At 40.3% G+C, this 23,895-nt stretch overlaps 1 protein-coding gene across 1 annotated transcript in view; it reads right to left on the bottom strand.

The window, feature by feature from the left end:
• ryr2a (ryanodine receptor 2a (cardiac)) overlaps positions 1-23,895 on the bottom strand; it is a 666,625-nt gene that overhangs the window by 213,278 nt on the left and 429,452 nt on the right. The window contains exons 53-62 of the mRNA XM_030078094.1: positions 21,832-22,052; positions 17,526-17,616; positions 12,390-12,530; positions 10,226-10,389; positions 6,204-6,282; positions 5,296-5,385; positions 3,718-3,855; positions 3,444-3,521; positions 3,140-3,215; positions 697-820 (exon numbers count right to left, since the gene is read on the bottom strand). Coding sequence (XP_029933954.1) covers positions 697-820; positions 3,140-3,215; positions 3,444-3,521; positions 3,718-3,855; positions 5,296-5,385; positions 6,204-6,282; positions 10,226-10,389; positions 12,390-12,530; positions 17,526-17,616; positions 21,832-22,052 — 1,202 coding nt within the window. The remainder of the gene's footprint in view (positions 1-696; positions 821-3,139; positions 3,216-3,443; positions 3,522-3,717; positions 3,856-5,295; positions 5,386-6,203; positions 6,283-10,225; positions 10,390-12,389; positions 12,531-17,525; positions 17,617-21,831; positions 22,053-23,895) is intronic.

The raw sequence follows: 23,895 nt of genomic DNA, 5'->3' as shown, positions 1-23,895 counted from the left end.
TTTGAAGACACCTGTGATGCTAATTACAGGACACACCTTAGTTTAACTTGTCCCTATGGTCAAATCATTTTCAATCTTTTCTAGGGGAACCATAATTTTTGTCCGGGCCAGTTTCATTATTTTGTTTTTTAAAATTATTCTGTTGAACCACAATTCAGAAGCAATGTCTGATTTTCATTAGTTAATTTTCAATGTATTTTTATTTATTACTACTTTTGTCAGCTTCAAGTTATTTCAGTGACCATTGTGGGATTTTCTTGATTTTTCTCTACAGCTCGGTATGACAGATAACTATACATGTAATATGAGTTGATCTACCAAAGCCATTAAGTGTTAAGTGTAGCAAATTACCATAGAAGTGTAAAGAGTTTTATACCATCAGAAATGCTGACTGATGCAGCAACTTGAGTCACTAACTTAAGACTAAATATGTCTAATTGAATTAAAATTGAATTTTAAGTAAAATTCAATTTAAAAAGAATTTGGAAAGGAATAAGGCGCCAACGGGAACCAAAAATGGTGCCTCAAAGACACAATAAGTTCTTTGAGGTGGTGGTGAAACACTTCTTCAAAGATCTCAGCTCTTAAGTGATTGATGCTTCCATTTTAGAACCATTATTTCTCTGTGTGTAAAGCAAGTAAAAACTGCACCTCACTTCCTGTCTGAACATAAAGAGTATTTGCCATGTTCTCTACCTGGACACAGTGTATCCATTTATTTGGAGGAACTTAAGGATGTCTTGTGCTTTTTCTCTGTCTTTGGACTTCTCTTTGGCAGTCAGAGTATTGTAGGGTACCAATAGGGGATGGTTTCCTCCCCCTAGAAAAAAGAAAGACAACAGTATGGAGAGAAAAGACAACAAGATAATACAACCAGAAGAACACTGAGCCTCATTAACCAACTGTTCTTAAGAACAAATTTATTCTTAAAACCCACATACACAGTTTACACACACGATTCTGGCATTCACCAATGTTTTCTTATTTGGGATTTGTTCTTAGGTAAGGACAGGGAACCACACTTTAATTTCATTATTCAACCTTTTGTATAATGACAAATAAACTTCCTTGTTGCACATTTGAGTGCTGACATGTTTGTGCAAAATAACTGATTAATGCGTTTTTTTTTCAATTCTGCAGTTGTATAATATCATAGGATTTAATTAAAATAATATTTGTGCCATTTATAATATTTTTAATAATCATGTTGCTTCAGATTTGAGATCAAAGTTGTTGTTTTTTTCAGATACAGCGTTAACTGAATGTTAAGTTCCCACCGAACTCAAGTTGTATTCCTCAGTTTGTTATTATCATTTGTCTTTGTCCTACTTTGTACTTTGTATAACCTCATTTGTCTGTTTATGTGTCCCTGCTCTTGTCCTCACTTATTTGCAATCACTGTTCTTGCACAATAAAAACATATATGACAGGTGGTTTGGTTTTCTTCCTGCAGCAGTTCATCCATTTCAGAGCTATATAAGTGTTTTTTTTTTTCCTTGAACCTCTGCCATCCGGTGTTCCACTGTCTTTAGACACTGGGAATTCTTGACATCAACTTGATCATGTTCTGTCTGTGATTTGTGCATGTGCACACAGCCCTGCAGACTAATGCCCTTTTATGGGGACTGGCGGGGTGTCAATATTAGAACACAGGGGCTGACAATTTCACGGTTCAAGAACACGTCATGAATCCAACATTGATTTTTCTTATGACCTTTCTTAAGAAGGCAATTTCCCAATTGTCCCAATGTACTGTCTACCTGTGTTCAGGGAAACCACACATTGTTTTACGTTAATTGTATTTTTATGCTTATATTTTCTGCCTCCTAGTAGTGTGTGCAGTGTACATGTGCGCAATTTCTGAATTTTTCTTCTTCTTCTGTATTTATTTATTTATTTTTTAAAATCCATTTTCTATTTATTTACATAACATATGTGCAATTTATGTAATTTTCCATTTTTTTACCTATTCTCTATTTATTTATGGGGACTGTGCAATATTAGCTTAAGATAACAGTGATCATCTGTCAGCCGAACTGTTTCTTGTTGTCTGAACTGTATACTCGTCTACAATGTTTAAATGTTTGTTTTTTTTTATCTGCAACAGCAAGCACTTGGGGCTCTATCTTTCACACTGCGCTACCCATTGCCACTACCCGCTACCCATGAATTACACATTTAGCAGCTTCCACTATCCCTAAATGGTATCTTGCGGCCACACTACCCACTATACATTATACTGACTCCGTTATTTACACCTGGAGGTGTGCCCGTGGGCGTGTTTATGCACTTTCCCTACAATTGCTATCTTGACCACACACGTTAGGGCAAGTGGATAGCAGGTCCTCAAAACCACCCGCTATCCCGTTTTGGCTTTTACAAGAGCACACCCAGGCGCCTTCAATGCGCGTCCACTTGGACACATGTGGACGTGCACATGCGGCTCCACCTCCCCAATTAACTCGCCTATAAAAAGCCACCTTGCTTTAGCGTCAGTTGAACCCCTGAGAAAATGGCAGAGATAGTACTAAATCGCGACCTTCCTCTCTCCATCACGGGTTTTGATTTACGGATTTGGGATAGCGCACCCTGCTCTTAAAGGCAATGGCACCTGGCACACAGATTGGTTTAACTGGCATAAAACCCTGCCTATGCATAATGTAACGGGTTGCGCAAGTGTTTTAGGGATAAAGGCAGGTGTGCAAGATAGCAACTTTTGCGGGGGAACGCCTCTTACGCAATGCTAAACCCTAAATAACGGGTTTAGGGACTCTGATGCAAGATAGGGCCCTTGTACCCAAGACAAATTTCCCTCAGGACAATAAAGTTGATTTGATTTGATTTGATTGATTGAGGCTGGACCCAAATATAGGCCGCTGTGGCTTTGCCTTGGTATTACGTGGTTCATGCTCTACAGGGTGAGCCACCGGGACACCCCATATTGCAATACACTTTTGAGCTGATGACATTTGGGCCCTCCACATGCTAGACTTGGCCACCCTCTGGATGCCCCATATAAATAATCCTGGCTCCCTTATTCTTTTGGAACAATAGAGAAGAAGAGCTGAAAGTTTTGGGAAGAACTTTTAATGTGTTGTTGATGTGAAGATGTTGTTTGATTGACAGATGACAGATTTACCTTTGGATTCCAGCTCTATTTTCTTTTTCTTGGCCCAGATGTTATGATAGTTCTCTGCAAGCAGCTCAGCCATAGACTGGTGAAACACAATGTTAAATACATGTGAGTCTCTTAGGAAGCATAAATCTAAGTCTATCCATTTATCTTTAACATATTCTACTTGTTATGGTCTTATCTATGTACTGTTTATTTATTGCCTCCAAAACCCAGATCTCCAACAGGAATCATACAAGCTGTTATTTGATCTCATTTGTGTTTGTGTGTGTGTGTGTGTGAGCGTGTGTACATGTATATAGTGACTCACATGCATGTCTCTAGACAATGTCACGTTGCTCATGTCAATGGGTCTGGGGCTGAAACCCGGAGGTCCTTCGAAAGACATCTGGGGAAAAACACAAAATAGCTTTTGTGTGTGTGTGTGTGTGTATGTGTGTGTGTGTGTGTGTGTGTGAGAGAGAGAGAGAGAGAGAGAGAGAGAGAGAGAGAGAGAGAGGAAGAGAGAGAGAGAGAGAGAGAGAGAGAGAGAGAGAGAGAGAGAGAGAGAGAAAGACAGACAGAGAAAGAGAGTGTCTGTCTACCTGGCTAGCCTGTGATATTCTTCGGGACTTGTTGTGGAGGCTGGCAGGGTCTCCCTCCCTAATCCTGTCAATGTTCCAGCCCCATGACAGCATGGTCTTAAGAGACTCTCTGATTGGCCAGCGGTACACCTCCTTATCCTGTAAGATTACAGCCAAATAATTTCTGGGCCGCAGTTGACCTGGAGTGAGTAACTTGGGAGAAATTTCACATCTACATGACCTAGAAGATGGAAGACATTAGTGACTCCTTACACCTCCCAAACATCAGCAACACTATTCCTTACTCCAGACCCACCTATATACTCCCAAGCTCCGGGCTTAGCTCAGTCACCCCTCTTTGCCCAAAAGAAGTCTTCACATTTGTCAGGTCTAACTAAACAACTAACTGCCCTCTCAATACTATCCTTTCCACCATTCTCTAAACATACATAACATAACAAACAGCCCAGGGACTAAATATAATTACTAATTAATTTACATTATCAATGTGCTCCTCTATATCTTTAATTACTGGCATAACAGCACCCTCTTGCACTGATAGAGCAATTATTCAGGAATGAATGGATGACTGCAGGTGATATTCCTCAGTTACAGCTGTTTTATTGGTCAGTGACGTTAACACTATGTTGTTGCTGAAATGGATGTGTTTTTGGATGTGCCGCTTATTATGTATGTTAAGTGTGGAGCAAACCACTCCAATGGACTGTGGGCAGCATCTACTCCACATGAATCTCAACAAGCTGAGAAACACTGGGACACTGGAAGAGGGCCTGGTAAACAGTAATGTTGATGAGGTCACACCTATGCAGCTATCATTTCTGCTGTCCAAAACTAGAGACTAGTATCATTACTCTCATTTCTATTTAGTGAGCAGTTTCCAATCAGCTGTCTCTGAATCTCTCTCAGGATGACCTCCTGGGCCCTCTTCAATTCAGTTTCAAGGCTTCTCACTCTATAGAGATTCCTCTCTTGGCTGTCACGGATGCTTTGAACACTGCAGGGGCATCATTCCTCTCCTCTATCCTTGTTCTGTCTGACTTATCCACCACTTTTGATATAGTTGGCCTCTATATTCTTCTTCTCTCCATTCTCTATGACAATGCCACCCTCTATGGCAGCATTCCTTGCATTACTTGGTGCCCTTGTTGTTCTCCCTATCCACTTCATCCCTTGGCCACTAGAACACAGCTTTGCTGTGCTTTCTGTCCTTTGAACTATGATCCCTGACAACGAGCAATCCTGCACTGTCAACACTGCAGCAACTGTCCATTATATGCCCATTGCTGAAGAGAGAAGCAATGTAACTTCTGGTCCAAGTGCTAGTCATCTTCCACCTAGACCACTACAAAGTCCCTCTGATGCTTAGCCTTTTCAGTCATTATTGTACATGATCCAATATTGATTAAATTATTAGTTGCAACATAGCATTTGTTTCACCACATAATTTGATTTTTTTTTTTTTGCAAAACTCTGAGAACAGTTTAACAGAGAGTTAAGTCCACTTGACGAAGACCTCTTGTATTTCAAAAAAAAATGTTGCTCTGACTGAAGACAGAGGGCGACGGAGGCATAGACTACCTTCTCAGAGAGGCCTTTGTATGGTTTCAGGAGAGGGTGGCTCTTTGTTGATTCACACAGCTGTTCCCCATATGACCAGCCACTGGAAAACTACAAAACATACAATATATAAAAAGATGTTTATTAAATCTTGAAATATGCTTTTCATTTTAATCCATCATATAACAAACTGCTTCAAGTAATAAAGCCCTGAAACCAGTCAGTTACTATGTTTACATGCACTTTAGATAGATAGATAGATAGATAGATAGATACTTTATTTATCCCGAAGGAAATTCGCTTTAGTAATTGGGTTATTGCCCCTGTGTTATAGTTGTCCAATTTCTCAAAAGCCATGTAAACAAGAAACCTGATTTCCATATGCAAGGTAACAGATTAAGAGAAATTGGCATAAGACTATTAGATTTCTCTAGGTGTATTATACAAAGTATACTCTGATGCCAAATTCTGATCAGTTTTTTCTCTGTGTGCAAATGCAACAATCTGGACATTCCCCTAATTTCCGCAGGACTAATGTGCACACATGTACTTCCTCTTCCCCCAAATCCATTCTTATCTTCAGTCATTATTTTTGGCTGCATTCTTTCAATGATTTCACAGTATTCCTTTACTTGTTGCTTGTCTGAATTAACATTAATTAACATTACTCAACAAGGAATTTCATGAAAAGTTATGAGTTTTTTAATGCACAAAAACCCTAGATCTTAACCTCTGTTTCATGTATGATGTAGATTTATTTATTTATTTGTTTGTTTATTCACCCACTCATCAACACTATGAGTGTGAAATTTTATGTATGTTGAAGTGATCAAGCTGCTGTGACAATGTAATTTCCTGCAAAGGATCAGTAAAGTATCATTCATTCATTCATTCAATTGTTTGCAATATCTGAGCAGTCAACCCCCCACCTTGTCCATAGACCACTTCTCATGGGAATGTTCTGCATATCTGTTGATGAAGTAGTCCAGTTTCTCAGGAACAGTGACACTGATTAAAACAGGAAATAACAGTCAAGAACCTTGTCAACACTGGATATCGATCTATCTACGTAGACATCCAGCATATAGATTTTGAAAAGATCTCAACAGATAGATATCAACAAAGATGGATGGATGATTGAACTGGCAATGTAAATAATATTTTATTATGTATTATATATATATATATATATATACTACTCACAAAACGTTAGGGATATTCGGCTTACAGGTGAAATTTCAGGATGAACCTAAAATGCATTATAACCTTTACAGGTGAACTTAATGTGACCTTCTGTAAACTTTTGAATGCACATGTCCAATGTTTCAGTACTTTTTGCACAAGTTGCTGTTCTCTAACAAGGAGTTTAATGGCAAAATTCACATCAGGTGTTTGCTCCATGAATTGATCAATAAATTTCCTGGTTCGATTAGAATTGGTATTTAAACAGTCCTCCTCATCATGCTGTTCACATTTTGACATCATGAGACCAAGACGAGCGACGAGCCCATGCTACCTGAATAACATCATTAATCCAGTCATTGTGCCCCTGCATGAACAACACAGGCCTAATTTCATCTTCATGGACGACAATGCTCCAGCTCATCGAGGTCGTATCATTAGGGAACGGCTGCTGGAGACTGGGGTACCTCAAATGGAGTGGCCTGCACTTTCTCCAGACCTGCATCCCATAGAAAACCTATGGGATCAGCTGAGTCGCCGTGTAGAGGCTCGGAGCTCTGTACCCCAGAACCTCAATGTCCTGAGGGCCGCCCTTCAAGAAGAGTGGGATGCCATGCCTCAGCAGACAATAAGTTGACTTGTGAACAGCATGAGACGTCGTTGTCAAGCTGAAATTGATGCTCAAGGGCACATGACACGTTATTGAGACATTGAGATTTTTTGTTGTGGTATACCCACCACTGTTGTTGGCTTTTGTTTCAAGAAATTGTTTGAGATGAGGAAATCACCAGTGTATGCTTCTACTGAAGTGCCCTACTTTCATGATATAATATCACTGTAGCGTGAACTTTTTACATTTTCCATAAATTTCACCCAAAAGCCAAATATCCCTAACTTTTTGTGAGTAGTGTGTATATATATATATATATATATATATATATATATATGTATATATCAATTAATGATGTTATTCAGGCAGTATGGGCTTGTAACTGTACCATTCACGAAGTGTAGGGCAGTTCTGTACTGACGTGTCGTCTTGGTCTCATGATGTCAAGATGTGAACAGCATGATGAGGAGGACTGTTTAAATACCAATTCTAATTGAACCAGGAAATTTATTGGTTGATTCATGGATCAAACACCTGATGTGAATTTTGCTGTTAAACTCCTTGTTAGAGAACAGCAACTTGTGCAAAAAGTACTGAAACACTGAACAGTTGGACATGTGCATTCAAAAGTTTACAGAAGGTCACATTAAGTTCACCTGTAAAGGTTATAATGCATTTTAGGTTCATCCTGAAATTTCACCCGAAAGCCGAATATCCCTAACTTTTTGTGAGTAGTTTATATACATATATATCAAGATCTGGAATCAATTTAGACGGCACTTTGGGTTTCAGTCAACCTCATTTTCTGCACCAGTAGCCTCAAACCCAGTATTCACCTCATCTATGGTAGATAGTGTTTTCTCAATATGGACCCGTCTTTGTATTACGAAATTCAGTGATTTATATATTAACAATTGTGATGACCCCTGCTAGTCAGGTTGGGTTTGGTGACCCCTGCTGGTCAGGTTGTTGGTCAGATTGGGTGTTGGCATGGCTCATCTTTGTCTCATAGGTGGGTCATTATCAGCTCAACTGGGAACACCTGAGGGCCCCGGTGTTCCCAGGAGATAAAAGCCTGGCTGTTGCCAATCTCTCGCTCTCACTCTCTCTCCCTTTGCTCTCTCCACAGGTGCTGGGTCATCTGGTGATGCCAAATTAGTTTGTTCTCTTACACCTTACAACACGCAATCACATTATTCACTCATGCACACTTACATCACTGACTCCACTGACATCCACACCCCATATTTAGGTTTTCTTGAGTTATGTCTTTTAAGGTAATAAATAATTTATTTGGTTAACCATCTCTCTTGGTGTGTCTCCCATTTTTGTTGTGGCCTCAGAGCCGGGTCATAGCACAATACATTACGCACATTTGAGCTGAACTGTCAGTAAAATTTGGTCTGCCCAGACATCATTTGTTTAGGTTCTTACAGATTCTGAATTATGTCTGTAGTATAGATCCCCAATTCCCCACCCTTCCCTCTGAAACACAGTTTGATACTTTTCTTACACCACTTCCTACTCTGAAGGGAGCCCTGACAATAACCTATAGACAAATTTGCTCCATACAAAACACTTCACTGAATGACATTAAGGGCCCTATCTTGTGCCACCCGCTACCCGCTGCCACTACCCACTACCCGCAAATTGCAGATTTAGGAACATCCGCTATCCCTAAACGGTATCTTGCGCCACCCGCTATCCGTTATGCCGACTCCGTCATTTGCGCCTGGAGGTGTGTCCGTGGGCGTGTTTCATGCGCTATCCCTAAAGTTGCTATCTTGCGCACACACTTTAGGGATAGCGGATAGCGGGTGGTCAGGACCACCCGCTATCCGCTATCTCTAACTTTTGGGCTGTTATGAGAGCGCGCCCAGGCGGCTTCAGTGCGCGCCCCGACGGAGCCTCGCCACGCACACGGTCGGACTGATACCGGGACGCCGCCGGAATGGACTGAGTATATTACTCATATAGACTGTTTAGAGGAAAGACTGTTTTAATTGGACACTTACGCCAGCACGTTTTATTGTTTTATCATAAGCCAGCAGCTGTGCTATATTTTTATTTTTAATATTTTATTTGCCCAATCTACCTTGTCAATAAATTAGTTTACACATAGTTCCACCTCTGCCTCTTGTGTGTGTGTGGTGTGACCCGGGGATTTTACTCAATAAGTACAACCTTGTGACGCGTCCACTTGGACACATGTGGCTTCACCTCCCGAATTAACTCGCCTATAATATAATATATAATATGTGTATATATAAAGCCAACTTGCTTTAGCCTCAGTAGAACCCCTGAGAAAATCTACCTCCCTCTCTCCATCGCGGGTTTAGGATTTAGGATTTAGGATAGCGCATCCTGCCCTTAAAGGCAGTGGCACCTGGCACACTGATTGGTTTAACTGGTGTAACGCCCAAAACACGCCTATGCATAATATAGCGGGTAGCGCAAGTGTTTTGCGGATAGTGGGAGGTGCACAAGATAGCAACTTTTACGGGGGAACGCCTCTTCCTAAATCCTAAATCCGCAAATAACGGGTTTAGGGAGTCTGGCGCAAGATAGGGCCCTAAGGGCCCTACCTTGTGCCACCCGCTATCCGCTGCCACTACCCGCTACCCGCAAATTGCGGATTTAGGAACTTCCGCTATCCCTAAACGGTATCTTGTGCCACCCGCTACCCGCTCTCCGTTATGCCGACTGCATCATTTGCGCCTGGAGATGTGTCCGTGGGCGTGTTTTATGCACTATCCCTAAAGTTGCTATCTTGCACACACACTTTTTTTTTTGGGGTTCCCTCACCCACATTACAACTGACCAGAATGAACAAGGATGTAATTGCCTTTGTTACTCTGTTGGCGAGACGATTTATCTTGCTTAAATGGAAATCCTCTGTGACCCCCTCCCATACTCTTTGGATAACTGTTTTAAACTGCATTAAGTTAGAAGAGATTAAACACACACTCAATATAAACAAATTATTGTTTGTACTTTTTGCTCATTAATTATAACTATCCCTTTTTATTTATACATTTCTTTTTCAAATCTTATTTGATTGTATTGTAGTTTTTGACCCGCATTTATTGTATAAATGTGGGTTGAGCTGAAAATTCATTTAAAAAAAAAAGTTAAAAAAAAAAAAAATGTGTCTCATACTTGGTAGTGTCTGCAGGTTGTGGAGTGAAGTTTCCATCCGAGTCCATGGATGACTGCTTTTCCATCACAGCCACATAGTTGGACTCCATGTAGTCTGGTGGAAGAGCTCCAGCCACAGCACTCAAACAGGGCAAAGCCAACTTAAACAGCTCCTGGTCATACCGCTGACACACACACACACACACACACACACACACACACACACACACACACGCACACACACACACACAACACACACACAACACACACACACACATAATATACTGATTTGCAATTATGGTTTTTCTGCAGCATGTGGCCCCTGTTTGGAATTAATAAAACTTTATTTATTTCATTTATTTAACAGGGAGCATGTTCAGTCAGGAACATAAACATACAAGACATCTGATGCACTGCACAGACTGTAGAGAGAGATGGCACTTCGAATTAGCTGTATATCAGCCCATGGAGGTTTGAACTTCAGTCTCTCTAGTTTGATGGTCAGATATTATTGTTCAAGCGGTCAAAGGCTTGTTATTATGAAAAGAAACTATGTCTTAAACCTGGGATAGTTGTTTAGTTTGGTCTGTGGGTCTTTGACTATAGTTACATCACTGATTATGATGGGTTTGGGCATGAATTAGGCATTACAGCGGATGCTTTCACATCCGACACGTTTGACTCCTAAGCTCTTTTTGTTTGGGCATATATTAATGTGTTATTCAATCTCAGGTGCTGACGAATCAACTGCAACAAGACCCAAATCATAAGGTAGTCTCAACACAGTTCCAATCAAACACAAGGGCGGTATAGGAAATCACACTCTCCAAGTTTGTCTCTTCTGTGAGATAAAGCTTGTGTATGTAAATTTTTTTTCCTCAGAATTTTGACAAATCATTATACAAAGAGGGTTGGAGCCAAACTAAATGCACTAAGGGAAAATTCTGGTCTTCCATGCTGCTCCTGAGGCTGTAATCTCATTAGTCAAAATCCATCTCAGTATGACTGAAACAACCACTCACCTCAAGAAGGCATCACTAGCTCAGTCCAATCACATCTTGTGCACTACTGCTGTACATGCTCACTTACCCACCCAAAAAAGTCCCTGCCTAGCATACTATAGCTACGGTACTTTAGTTTAGCTTAGCATAGCAACAGAATGGCAGAGAGAGGAGCTGGCCTGCCAGATCCTCTATCATAACATTGTTTAGCTCTGATGAGGTGGACAATATTATGATGATATTACGGGGATGATTATTGGTGCTTCCATAAGATATTTGTACACAACAGATTTTTGATTATTAGTACAGCTGTCCCTCGCTATAACGCGGTTCAGCTTTCGCAGCCTCGCAGTTTCGCGGATTTTTTTTTGTGCAATTTTGCATGCTTTTTTTTTTTTTTTTTTTTACAGCGCATTGTGTTCTGCGTCATGATTGGCTAAGGGACTGTAGACCATTGTCAATCAATCTCCTCCGTGCCGTGTCTCCTGTACAGTACAGAATGCGTTCATTCTATAATACTGGACTTATTTTTCTACGAAGGTTTGAACTTTGAGAGTTTAAACAAGAGAGAAAAGTGAGAAAATGTTAATGCCTGTTTGAGAAAAGTGTATAAAGTGTGTAGTGAGGGGTTTTACAGCCTTAAAACATCTAGAATAATTGTAAAAAAATAAAGCTGACTACTTCGCGGATTTCGCCTATTGCGCGTTATTTTTAGAACGTAACTCCCGCGATAAACGAGGGACCACTGTAATGTGTATATGACGACCAAAGGGGTAGAGGCAAATCATAGACCAGCTAGAACATAAGTTCAGAAAATTACATCCCTTTACTGTAATGCAGTCTTTAAAACCCACAACACTTTGCTATCGCTGCTAACGCTATCCAAAATGCTTTAGATGTATCTGTACAAGCTTTATATCATAATATCAATATAATATCAATACACTGCCCAGCTCTAGTTGATAAAGCATATTTGTGATAGATAATGATGTGGGTTTGGTTCAAATTCACTGCAAAACAATTCAGCAATGGCTGATGGATATTCTAAAAAAGCATCTGTACAAGAAATCCATGTTCATTGCAACCTCCAGTTTCCAACCTCCAGCATTGCTATGAGTCATTATTCCACAGCACAGCCAGCATTCACTTATTTTCTTTATTATTTCAATCTAATCTTGTCTCACCTTGTGTGAAAGAGCATCAAATATTCCCCAGAAGAGTTTCCTGGAGAGGTGAAGCTCTTCATCTGATGCTGCTCCAAAACTGCCCCAACCTCCAGCCAGGCAGTAGTATTTCCAACAGCGCTCATAGTGATTGGTCAACAGCTAAAAAATAAATAAATAAATAAAAATAAAAATTTATATGACATTCATCAACAGTAAAAGTTTTTTTCCCCCTCAAATTCATCTTTATTTCTGCCACTGAATGAGTTCTGTGAGGCACTAATACTGTCGAAGTTAGGGACTTGATTCCTTCTGGGGCCACAAGCTAAACATTAGGGGGGATAGCATGCAAACACCATGCTGAAAGGTCCTTGGTTTAGATTACTCACTTAATCACCATGACAATATGAGATAGGATTAATTTTACTGATATCAAGGAGTGGCAAAACGGGCTTAGTTCAGCTGATACAGTGCTGAAATAGTGCAGAAAGAGACGGTAGTTTATGATATGGGGCTCTATCTTTTACACTGCGTTACCCATTGCCACTACCCGCTACCCGTGAATTACACATTTAGCAGCTTCCACTATCCCTAAACGGTATCTTGCACCCACATTACCTGCTATACATTATGCTGACTCCTTTATTTGCGCCTGGAGGTGTGCCCGTGGGCGTGTTTATGCGTTTTCCCTACAACTGCTATCTTGACCACACACGTTAGGGCAAGCGTACAGCGGGTCCTCAAAACCACCCACTATCCCATTTGGGCTTTTACAAGAGCACACCCAGGCGGCTTCATTGCGCGTTCACTTGGCCACATGTGGACGTGCACATGCGGCTCCACCTCCCCAATGAACTCGCCTATAATATAATATATAATATACACGACTCACAAAAAGTTAGTGTTTCAGTGTTTCAGTACTTTTTGCACAAGTTGCTGTTCTCTAACAAGGAGTTTAACGGCAAAATTCACATCAGGTGTTTGATGCTCCAGCTCATCGAGGTCGTATCATTAGGGAACGGCTGCTGGAGACTGGGTTACCTCAGATGGAGTGGCCTGCACTTTCTCAGACCTGAATCCCATAGAAAACCTATGGGATCAGCTGAGTCGCTGTGTAGAGGCTCGGAGCTCTGTACCCCAGAACCTCAATGTCCTGAGGGCCGCCCTTCAAGAAGAGTGGGATGCCATGCCTCAGCAAACAATAAGTCGACTTGTGAACAGCATGAGACGTCTTTGTCAAGCTGTAATTGATGCTCAAGGGCACATAACAAGTTATTGAGACATTGACATTTTTTGTTGTGGTATACCCACCACTGTTGTTGGCTTTTGTTTCAAGAAATTGTTTGAGATGAGGAAATCACCAGTGCATGCTTCTACTTAAATGCCCTACTTTCATGATATAACATCACTGTAGCATGAACATTTTACATTTCCATAAATTTCACCCAAAAGCCAAATATCACTAACTTTTTGTGAGTAGTGTATATATAAAAAGCCACCTTGCTTTAGCGTCAGTTGAACCCCTGAGAAAATGGCAGAGATAGTACTAAATCGCAACCTTCCTCTCTCCATCACGGGTTTCGGTTTACGGATTTGGGATAGTGCAGCCTGCTCCTAAAGGCAATGGCACCTGGCACACTGATTGGTTTAACTGGCGTAACGCCCAAACCCTGCCTATGCATAATGTAACGGGTTGCGCAAGTGTTTTAGGGATAAAGGGAGGTGTGCAAGATAGGAACTTTTGCGGGGGAACAGCTCTTACGCAATGCTAAACCCCAAATAACGGGTTTAGGGACTCTGATGCAAGATAGGGCCCTAGGAATCACTTATGTGAAAAACACATTTTGCACATAGACCTTTTTAGACAACTATCACTGGCAAATCCGTCTGAAAAGAGCGTTTTTATTCATTTTTTAGGGACATTGTACACTATATTATATTATAGTATTATAATATTATAATTAGACCCTCCAGAAAAACGCGATTATGCGATTTATGCGATTCCCGCATAAATCACCAAAATGTCGCTGATTATGCGGGGTTCAATTATTTTCCAAAAGGGCACATAATTCCCACATATTTCGCATATTTTGCGAAACATGCGGGTCTCGCTTGATTTCACAATTTCCGCATAAAATGAGAAAACTATAACTAAAGTAAATAAATGGGGTTGTGATGTTAATTTATATGCGACGCCCGGCCCGACGTCATCAGCTCGCGCATTCACAACACAAGACAACACGACACAACAACGAGCTAATGGAAGAACGGCGCCCACAGGAGAGAGAAAAGATGATATTGCACTGAACAAGGTTCCCACAAATGGTTCAGTAAGGCTCTTAAACTATTTAGAGCTATAGGTTTGGCTCATTGAGAGCTGTTATTTTTAGAGTTTAGAGTTGATGTTCAACAGTTGAGTTTAAACTGTTTTTGGAAACATTGTAGCAGGGGTCCGTTTCACAAAGCAGGTTTAGTGAAAACTCTGAGTCTGTTAAACCTGAAATGAGGGAAACTTTTAGTTTTCCGTTTCACAAAGGGAGGTAACTCAAAGCAGAGAAAGAGGGGTAACTCTAGCCTGTTTTACAGAGGGAGGTAACTTAAGCTCTCGGTCAGTTACCGCAGTAACAGACTCCATGAAACTAACCTGGTTGGGACCAGGTTTTTCTCATGAAACCTTGAGTTTCTCTCTGTGTCCGTCCGCCCTCTTTCAGCCACACACGGTATTTAACTTCCTCATTCATTCAGTCAGCAGGCGAGTTTTGGCGTGGCATATTAGCTCTGCCGTCTGTTATTAATAATTAAAAAACAGTCAGTAGGCCTTTATTAGAAGTCCATTAGTAGTTAGGTGGCGACATTTTTTCACAAACATGGCATATCCTTTCGACAACGATCCCGTGGATGAAGGTGCAGTGTTACTGCGCAGAGAATTAAATATTCGTCGGGAGATAAGACCGCGCATAGAGGTTTATGCCGAGGTCTTACCTGTTTGAACAATCTTTTTATATTTCATCTTAAGCTGCTGCCAAGTGCGCTTCTTCCCCGCGGCATTTCACCTAAATGAAATAAATTAATAGGCAACCATTCAAGCAGTTTTCCCCTGTAATATTATTGTGATTGCAATGGACTACATTTAAACTTACGCATTGACCCGAGCAGCAGTGTTCTCCCACGCCGCCTCCCTATCCTTTGCCGCTGCAGCGGTGTTGCAGTAAAAAACATGTTCAGACTCGCTGTATGAATCCATTAAGATTTCCAATTCAGCTGGGATGAAAAACGCAGCCCGACGCTTCCCCGTTACCATGGTGACTCGTCAAAATCGGGGCTACATTGACGCTGTCTTTTTATGGCTTTTTATGGTAACTCCAGGTGAAACTACTCCGAGTTGATCAAACTAACTCAAATCAGCTGTTCTGGAACCGAAAAATCTGAGTTTCCTATCTCAGAGTAGATCAACTCAGAGTTTGGGGTAAGACTCGGAGTTTGTTGAACCTGCTTTGTGAAACGGACCCCAGATGGTTTGTTCTACCGCAATTTATACCTCAGCAGGAAGCATGTTTTATTTTTGACAAATTTGTGATAGCTTGCTTCTAGTGTGCCTGTTTATCATACACTATATTACCAAAAGTATTCGCTCACCTGCCTTTACTCATACTATGAACTGAAGTGCCATCCCATTCCTAACCCATAGAGTTCAATATGATGTCGGTCCACCTTTTGCAGCTATTACAGCTTCAACTCTTCTGCGAAGACTGTCCACAAGGTTGAGGAGAGTGTTTATAGGAATTTTTGACCATTCTTCCAAAAGCGCATTGGTGAGGTCACACACTGATGTTGGTCGAGAAGGCCTGGCTCTCAGTCTCCGCTCTAATTCATCCCAAAGGTGTTCTATCGGGTTCAGGTCAGGACTCTGTGCAGGCCAGTCAAGTTCATCCACACCAGACTCTGTCATCCATGTCTTTATGGACCTTGCTTTGTGCACTGGTGCACAGTCATGTTGGAAGAGGAAGGGGCCCGCTCCAAACTGTTCCCACAAGGTTGGGAGCATGGAATTGTCCAAAATGTTTTGGTATCCTGAAGCATTCAAAGTTCCTTTCACTGGAACTAAGGGGCCAAGCCCAGCTCCTGAAAAACAACCCCACACCATAATTCCTCCTCCACCAAATTTCACAGTCGGCACAATGCAGTCTGAAATGTACCGTTTCTCCTGGCAACCTCCAAACCCAGACTCGTCCATCAGATTGCCAGATGGAAAAGCGTGATTCATCACTCCAGAGAACGCGTCTCCACTGCTCTAGAGGCCAGTGGCGGCGTGCTTTACACCATTGCATCCGACGCTTTGCATTGCACTTGGTGATGTGTGGCTTGGCTGCAGCTGCTCGGCCATGGAAACCCATTCCATGAAGCTCTCTGCGTACTGTACTTGGGCTAATCTGAAGGTCACATGAAGTTTGTAGCTCTGTAGCAATTGACTGTGCAGAAAGTCGGCGACCTCTTTGCACAATGCGCTTCAGCATCCGCTGACCCCTCTCCGTCACTTTACGTGGCCTACCACTTCGTGACTGAGTTGCTGTTGTTCCCAAACGCTTCCATTTTGTTATAATAGAGCTGACAGTTGACTGTGGAATATTTAGGAGCGAGGAAATTTCACGACTGGATTTGTTGCACAGGTGGCATCCTATGACAGTTCCACGCTGGAATTCACTGAGCTCCTGAGAGCGGCCCATTCTTTCACAAATGTCTTGTTTCACAGTCTGCATGCCTGAGTGCTTGATTTTATACACCTGTGGTCAGGCCAAGTGATTAGGACACCTGATTCTGATCATTTGAATGGGTGAACGAATACTTTTGGTAATATAGTGTAGGATATCTTTAAAATTGGTCTTTTCATTCAGTAGTAGCCTAGTAACAGGGTGTGGGAGAAGAATCACCTTTTTCCAGTTCCCGCATATTTCGCATCTTTTCGCATATTTCACAACTATTCGCATACTTCGCAATTTCCCGCAATTTCACCGTATAAAATGACATAAAAAAACTCTGCATATTTAATCGCATAATCAAGGATTTTAGCCCACGGAATCAAGGATTTTCGTCCGCATAATCAAGGATTTTTGGCCGTGTTTTTCTGGAGGGTCTATATAATATTATAGTATTTCTCACCTTGAGAGGCATCTTGGTATGTTCATTCAGGAGAGGAACGTCAAATACCAGCCTCCTCAGCAGATGCTGCATCATTGAAGGCCTAAGCTTACTGCAAATTGGAATATTGGTAAAGATAAGTTTCATTTTGTGGACCATGATAAAGGGCTGATCTGGATCATAAAACATAATGATAATATACACATTGAAAAAAGTAGAATAACTTGGAAAGGCATGTAAGCAAAACACTATTGCACTGAAAAAATTGATGATACAAGAAACAAAAAAGTAAAATAAAAACAGGATAGAAATTATTTCTCTTTTTACCTAAGTGTGACACCAATTCTCTGAATTTGGGCATAGACCTATAAAGGGAGTATCCACAGGCCATAGAGAGCCATTGACAAAGTGTAGGCAAACAGCCAATCGTCAACTTGATGTGTCATAAGCTTTAGGTTTGGGATTTAGAATAATTATCAATCAATCACGTCAATTTATCAGTTTTTCTTGATAAATTACATGTTACAAGTTTGTAACATGTAATCATATATCATATCCACAATCACAGTGAAATATAATCTTGCCAGTTCCTTCAACTATCAATTAGAATTTAAATAAAAAATATATAGTATCAGTAATTAATAGGAAGGGAGGTCAGTCTTAGGCAGAGACCTCATTTAGGATCCTAGTGGCCTGAGGACAGAAGCTCTTTCCATGCTGGCCTGGTGTATCTTGTACCATTTTCCGAGGCCGTTATCCGGGTGGTTGGGATCTCTAATGACTCTCCTAGCCTTATTCTTGCAGCGCCCAGTGTAAATATCCTTAGGCAGGGTACAGCAACACCCATTGTGTGTTCAGCCAAATGAACCACAATGTGCAGGGCTTTGCGGTCCTGTTTGATGCAATTTCCATTCTAGGAAATGATATTCCCCATCAGGATGCTCTTGATGGTGCAGGAGCAGAAATTCTGAGTCAGTATGCAGCGCCCAGCTCAGGCCCTCTGTGATGTGGACACCAAGGTACTTGAAGCTGTCGACCCTCTCTACCAGGGACCTGTTGATATTAAGGGGGGTGTAGTTCCCTGTTTCCCTGTCCTCTGTCCATTCAGCACCATAGTCTTGCAGACGTTCAGGAGTAGGCTTTTGTCATAAAATCAGTGAGTCAGGTCCTGTGCTTCCTTCAGATAGGTCTTTTCATTGTTATCTGTGATTAGGCCCACTACAGTGGTGTTGTCAGCAAATTTGATGATGGTGTTTGAGTGAAAAGCAGCTATACAGTTATATTATAACTACTAGTAACTACTATTATAACTACTAGTATTATCACAACTATGATTATGATTGGGATAATTATCACTATTGTTATTAATGCTGTTTTATTATTATTACTTTTTCATTATTATCATTTTGTTGTTATATCATCATCATAACTATTGATCCTTACTTCATGTTACTTTAACGGTAATCGTGATGATGACATTATAATAATAAAATAAAGACTGGGGGGTGGGGCCGGACTGGTTTGGCTGAGGGTGGAGGAGAGTGGGAGCTCCGTGCCTGGCTCTCTGGGGACGTGGCGGGACCCCTGATGGGGACAGGTGGTGGGCGGGGTGGTTTGACCCTACCTCTCTCCCTCTCTCAAAATATAAATAAAGAAAGTAATAATAATAAATACAAAAAAATAAAAGAAAATAACGCCAGTCCTCAGTAGGCAGACCCTCCCAAGGGTCTGGGAGTCGCCCTGACCAGGAAGAGGCACAGCAGGCCTCTCGCCCTGCTCCCGCTGGGGCCTCCGGCCGTACCACTCGGGGCCCGGTGGGGGGGCCTCATGCTCACTTCCCTGATGCCCAGGTCTGGCCTCACCCTTCATTGCAATTATATATTATCAATTATTATTCTTGAGATTGTCATTATCGCGATATATCGGCTTATATTAGATTATGTTATATATCATATAATAATGGATTACTATGTTATGTTATATTATATCATATGATGCTATACTATATTGCTATATTGTGCTATATCACATCATAATGTGTTGTATCAGCGTAGATTATATTACATTATCTTATAATATTATGCTGCATTATATTAGGCTAAATTACATTACATTATATCACATTAAGATATGCCATATTATATTGCATTCATTTATGTATGTATAAGTATGTGTATATATATACATATTTTTATTCTCTTTTCTCCTTTTTAATTTTATTTATTTATTTATTTATTCTTTATACTTTATTTATTCATCTATTTTCATTATATTAGCTATACCATATTGGACACATTAATACTATACCCTCTGTTTTTTAATGAAGCACATGCACACACGCGCACACACGCGCACACACACACACACACACGCACACGCACACGCACACACACACACACACACACACACACACACACACACACACACACAGACACCTATATACACACACACACACAGACACCTATATACACACCATTGCAACTTGTCGTCTGTTGTGGTTACTGTATGTCGATCGTCTGTACCTTACGTTCACTTGGTGTAATTTATTTGTCCCCTGTTGTCCCCTTGCTTATGTCACCTTGTCTGTTGTCACTTAATTTCACCAATAAAAAAAAAAAAAAAAGGAAAAGCAGCTATACAGTTGTGCATGTACAGGGAGTCATTCAGGCAGGCTCCTCTTGTTTTCTAATTAGCCTATATGTACTGTTTTGGTGAAGTTTATGATGCAAATTACATTTGAAGTACAATTTGACACAATGTAATACCAGCAGAGTAAAAATACTTTGTGGACCTTTGATTTTTGTTTGAAATAATAAACAAATACAAATTGTAGCTCAGTCAATTGCCAGTTCCTGACAGGTTTTACGTATTTTCTGTGATGAGTTTGTCCTTCATGAAAAAAAATCCTCTGGCATCCTCTGTATTTTTTTGGGAAAAAAAGACAAACTAGGGGTAACACTTTATAAAAACCATCATTAATAAATGTTAAAATAATATTTAATTAAACTATAGTCAATAATTATTTCACAGTCAACAAAGAATGAAATGATAACTAATAATGTTTACTTAATATAAAGTATAAAAATATACACTATATTAAGTATTTGTTAATGATAACAAAATTATTTGCAAACCTTTCATGAATCATTTGTAAAACATCTGCAAATATAGTATATAAAATGTTATAATGTTACATGTTATGTGTGCAACAATAAACTGTTAAATAAATAAATCGTTCACTGTGTATGTACTGAACATTATTAATTATCATTTCATTGTTTATTAACTGTAAAACAACTATGAACTGAAGTTTAATTCACTATAAACTTACCATTTACTAATTATGGTAAAGTGTTACCCACCTTTTTGTGAAAGGCCACATCCACCAACACACTCCACAATTTATCAGCTCTTTCTTAGCCCATGACTAACTTTTCCACAATTTTTTGTAGAAGATCCATTCATAACTTTTTGAGCTATGCTACAAACAAACAGACTAACAAAGAATGAATGGGGTAAAAACAAACCCCCCCGACCCATCTCCACTGGCGGAGCTAAGTATGATAATACTGGCCATACTAATCGAAAAGTGATATCTAGGAAGGGCAGTGCAAAAACACCACAGCAATGACCGGTTCACACTACAGCTGAAATAAATAAATAAACAAAAAATACATTATACTAAAGATAGCTTACCACTTAGGATGGCGACATGAATAAAAAAAAAACAATACACTATAGCAGTGGGCACTTACAGGGTGTCCATAAAGTCTCTTTACAATTTAACAAATTTATTACAAAAGCAAATGAGTAGACAAATCTGTGGAAATTATTACAAAATGTGGAGTAGATATTGAAGTTTTTTTGCCTCATTTAATACACCTCTATATGGGCACCATTAGTTAAACGAAGCACATCAATACGGTACTCGATTTCTTTCCATATTCACTGTAGCAGAGCCTCATCAATGGCGGCAATGGCATCAGTGATCTTTTGCTTCAGGTTGTTGATGTCCAATGTGATTAAAAACTTTGATAACCACTGAGTACATAGAACAAATCTGATTAACATATCTCATCAATTGCTTTTGTAATAGATTTTTTAAATTGTAAAGAGACTTTGTGGACACCCTGTATTATCAAAGATGGAGACAAAGTATAAAACATAACACAAGTAATTAAAAAAAAAAAAAATCATGGCTATAAACGGTTTACATCAAAGATCGGGACAAAAAACAAACAACAAAAAAGACAAGTACCTTGCCCATAACCACTTTACTCCTTATCTGGCACAAGCAAAACAGGTTTCCTCTTGAGTGAAGGCTTACCTGCAGACAGCCAGCAGACACTCCTCAATGGCATCCCGCTGGGCCTTGGTGAGGCAGCAGCCTTTCGACAGCCGGTAGACAGTATGAAGGAGAGAGTCTATCAGCGAGGCGAATGGCTCCGTTCCCGCAAATAATGGAGCACATTTAGTCAGTAGAGGCAACACTGCTGTACAGAGATACCTGTTGAGGGCTAATGCCATGTCAGTAGCACTCAGAGCAGCCTGCCACAAAGACAGAGGGAAAGAGAGAGAGAGAGAGAGAGAGAGAGAGAGAGAGAGAGAGAGAGAAAGAGAGAGAAAGAGACACTGAGAAATGATGGATGGATTGTTTCTGGAACACTATACCTATGTCTGTGACTAGGCTTTATCTGTGGAAATGTGCATCCTGAGGGGATGAGGACTTAAGAAAAAATATATATATAATGGGCAATCCACAAGCATTAAGGTGATATTCAGCTTATTCTTCTTCATTATTCTATAGACAATTTTATGAGCCATGTCCGCTCTACATCCTAAACTCCTCCCATCGATGCAATCCATTTACATTTTGGCGTGCTGGTTTGTTTTTAGCTAGCTAGCTCTGTCGTGCCGACGAAAGGAAATTAAAGATGGAGGTTTAGAATCTTGCCTTGTGTCCCTGTCTATCAACACCCAGCCATGTTGTTCATTAAATACAGATAAACACAACAAATACTGTGTGCATTGTATTTTTTACTATTATATATTAATATTTTTATAGTGATGTAATTATGTGGGCTGCTTCTGTATTTTACGGTTTAATACCTGTTAGGATTAAACACGTTCTCTTTCTTGTTGAAGCCATTTGTTTAGTTTTCTCAAAGCAATTAATTCATCCAGTGTTATTAATGTACAGCATGAGCTTACTATGAATGATGAACTGTGTTAAAAGAAACTGTTACACTAAGGAACATAAGGCCTAGCATTCATGATCGTAGTTCAGTGCAATAATGAAATGAAATTACATTTTTACATTTACATAAACTTTTATTTTCACACAAACAGTCAAGGTGGTTGAACCGTGTTCCCATTGTAAGGATATAATTATTAAAATTGAAACCTCATGAGCAGCGAGCTACATGTGCTAAGCTAACGAAGCTGCATTAGCATGGAAGTTTGTTTACACTGGCATACGCTGCGCAAACCACTTCCGGCGGAAATGAAGTGCATTTTTGTAGGGTAATGGCGCCCCCCGGGGTTTGATGCGTAAACTTGTCTATAGCTTCTGGTACTGACTGAATTGCTGATTATTGTTATTTAAAAGACAATACCTGCTGTTAAGATTTTTTGGCATTTCTGCTTTATTTTGATAGTGACAATAGAGATAGACAGGAAAGGCAGGGGAGTGATACACTACCAGTCAAAGGTTTGGACACACCTTCTCATTCAATGTTTTTTTCTTATTTTTACTACTTTCTACATTGTAGATACATACTGAAGACATCAAATATATGAAGCAAGATATATACAAGGATACAAGGATACAAGGAAGTTTATTGTCATTATACAACAGGTTTGAATAATGAAATTAAAGTGTGGTTCCCCTCTTGATTGATTAATTGATTGTATAGAAAATAAAATGATTAAACATGGAGGAGTTCAGATGGTGCATTTAGTAGTCTCACAGCCTGAGGGAAGAAGCTGCTCTGTAGTCTGGTGGTACGGCAGCGGATACTTCTGTATCTGTTGCCTGATGGCAGCAGGGTGAACAGGCTGTGGCTGGGGTGGGTGCTGTCTTTTAGGATCCTTTTGGCTCTGCGCAAGCACCTCACCTCCCCAATATCACTGATGCTTGGTAGATGGGTGCCAATGATGTTTTGGGCAGTTTTAATCACTCATTGCAGAGTCTTCCTGTCCTGGGCCGTGCACATCCCATGCCAGTTTGTGATGTTTCCAGTCAGGATGCTTTCAATCGCTCTTTTGTAGAAGTTGACAAGAACCTGGTGTGGGAATTTTGCTTTCTTAAGTTTCCTTAAGAAATACAGCCATTTCTGGGCTTTTCTAACCAGGGCAGAGATATGTGAAGTCCATGTTAGGTTCTCTGTTA

This window comes from Myripristis murdjan, chromosome 19, assembly GCF_902150065.1.
Source record: "Myripristis murdjan chromosome 19, fMyrMur1.1, whole genome shotgun sequence".
Classification (NCBI taxonomy): domain Eukaryota; kingdom Metazoa; phylum Chordata; class Actinopteri; order Holocentriformes; family Holocentridae; genus Myripristis; species Myripristis murdjan.
This window is presented reverse-complemented; position numbering and strand designations above follow the sequence as displayed.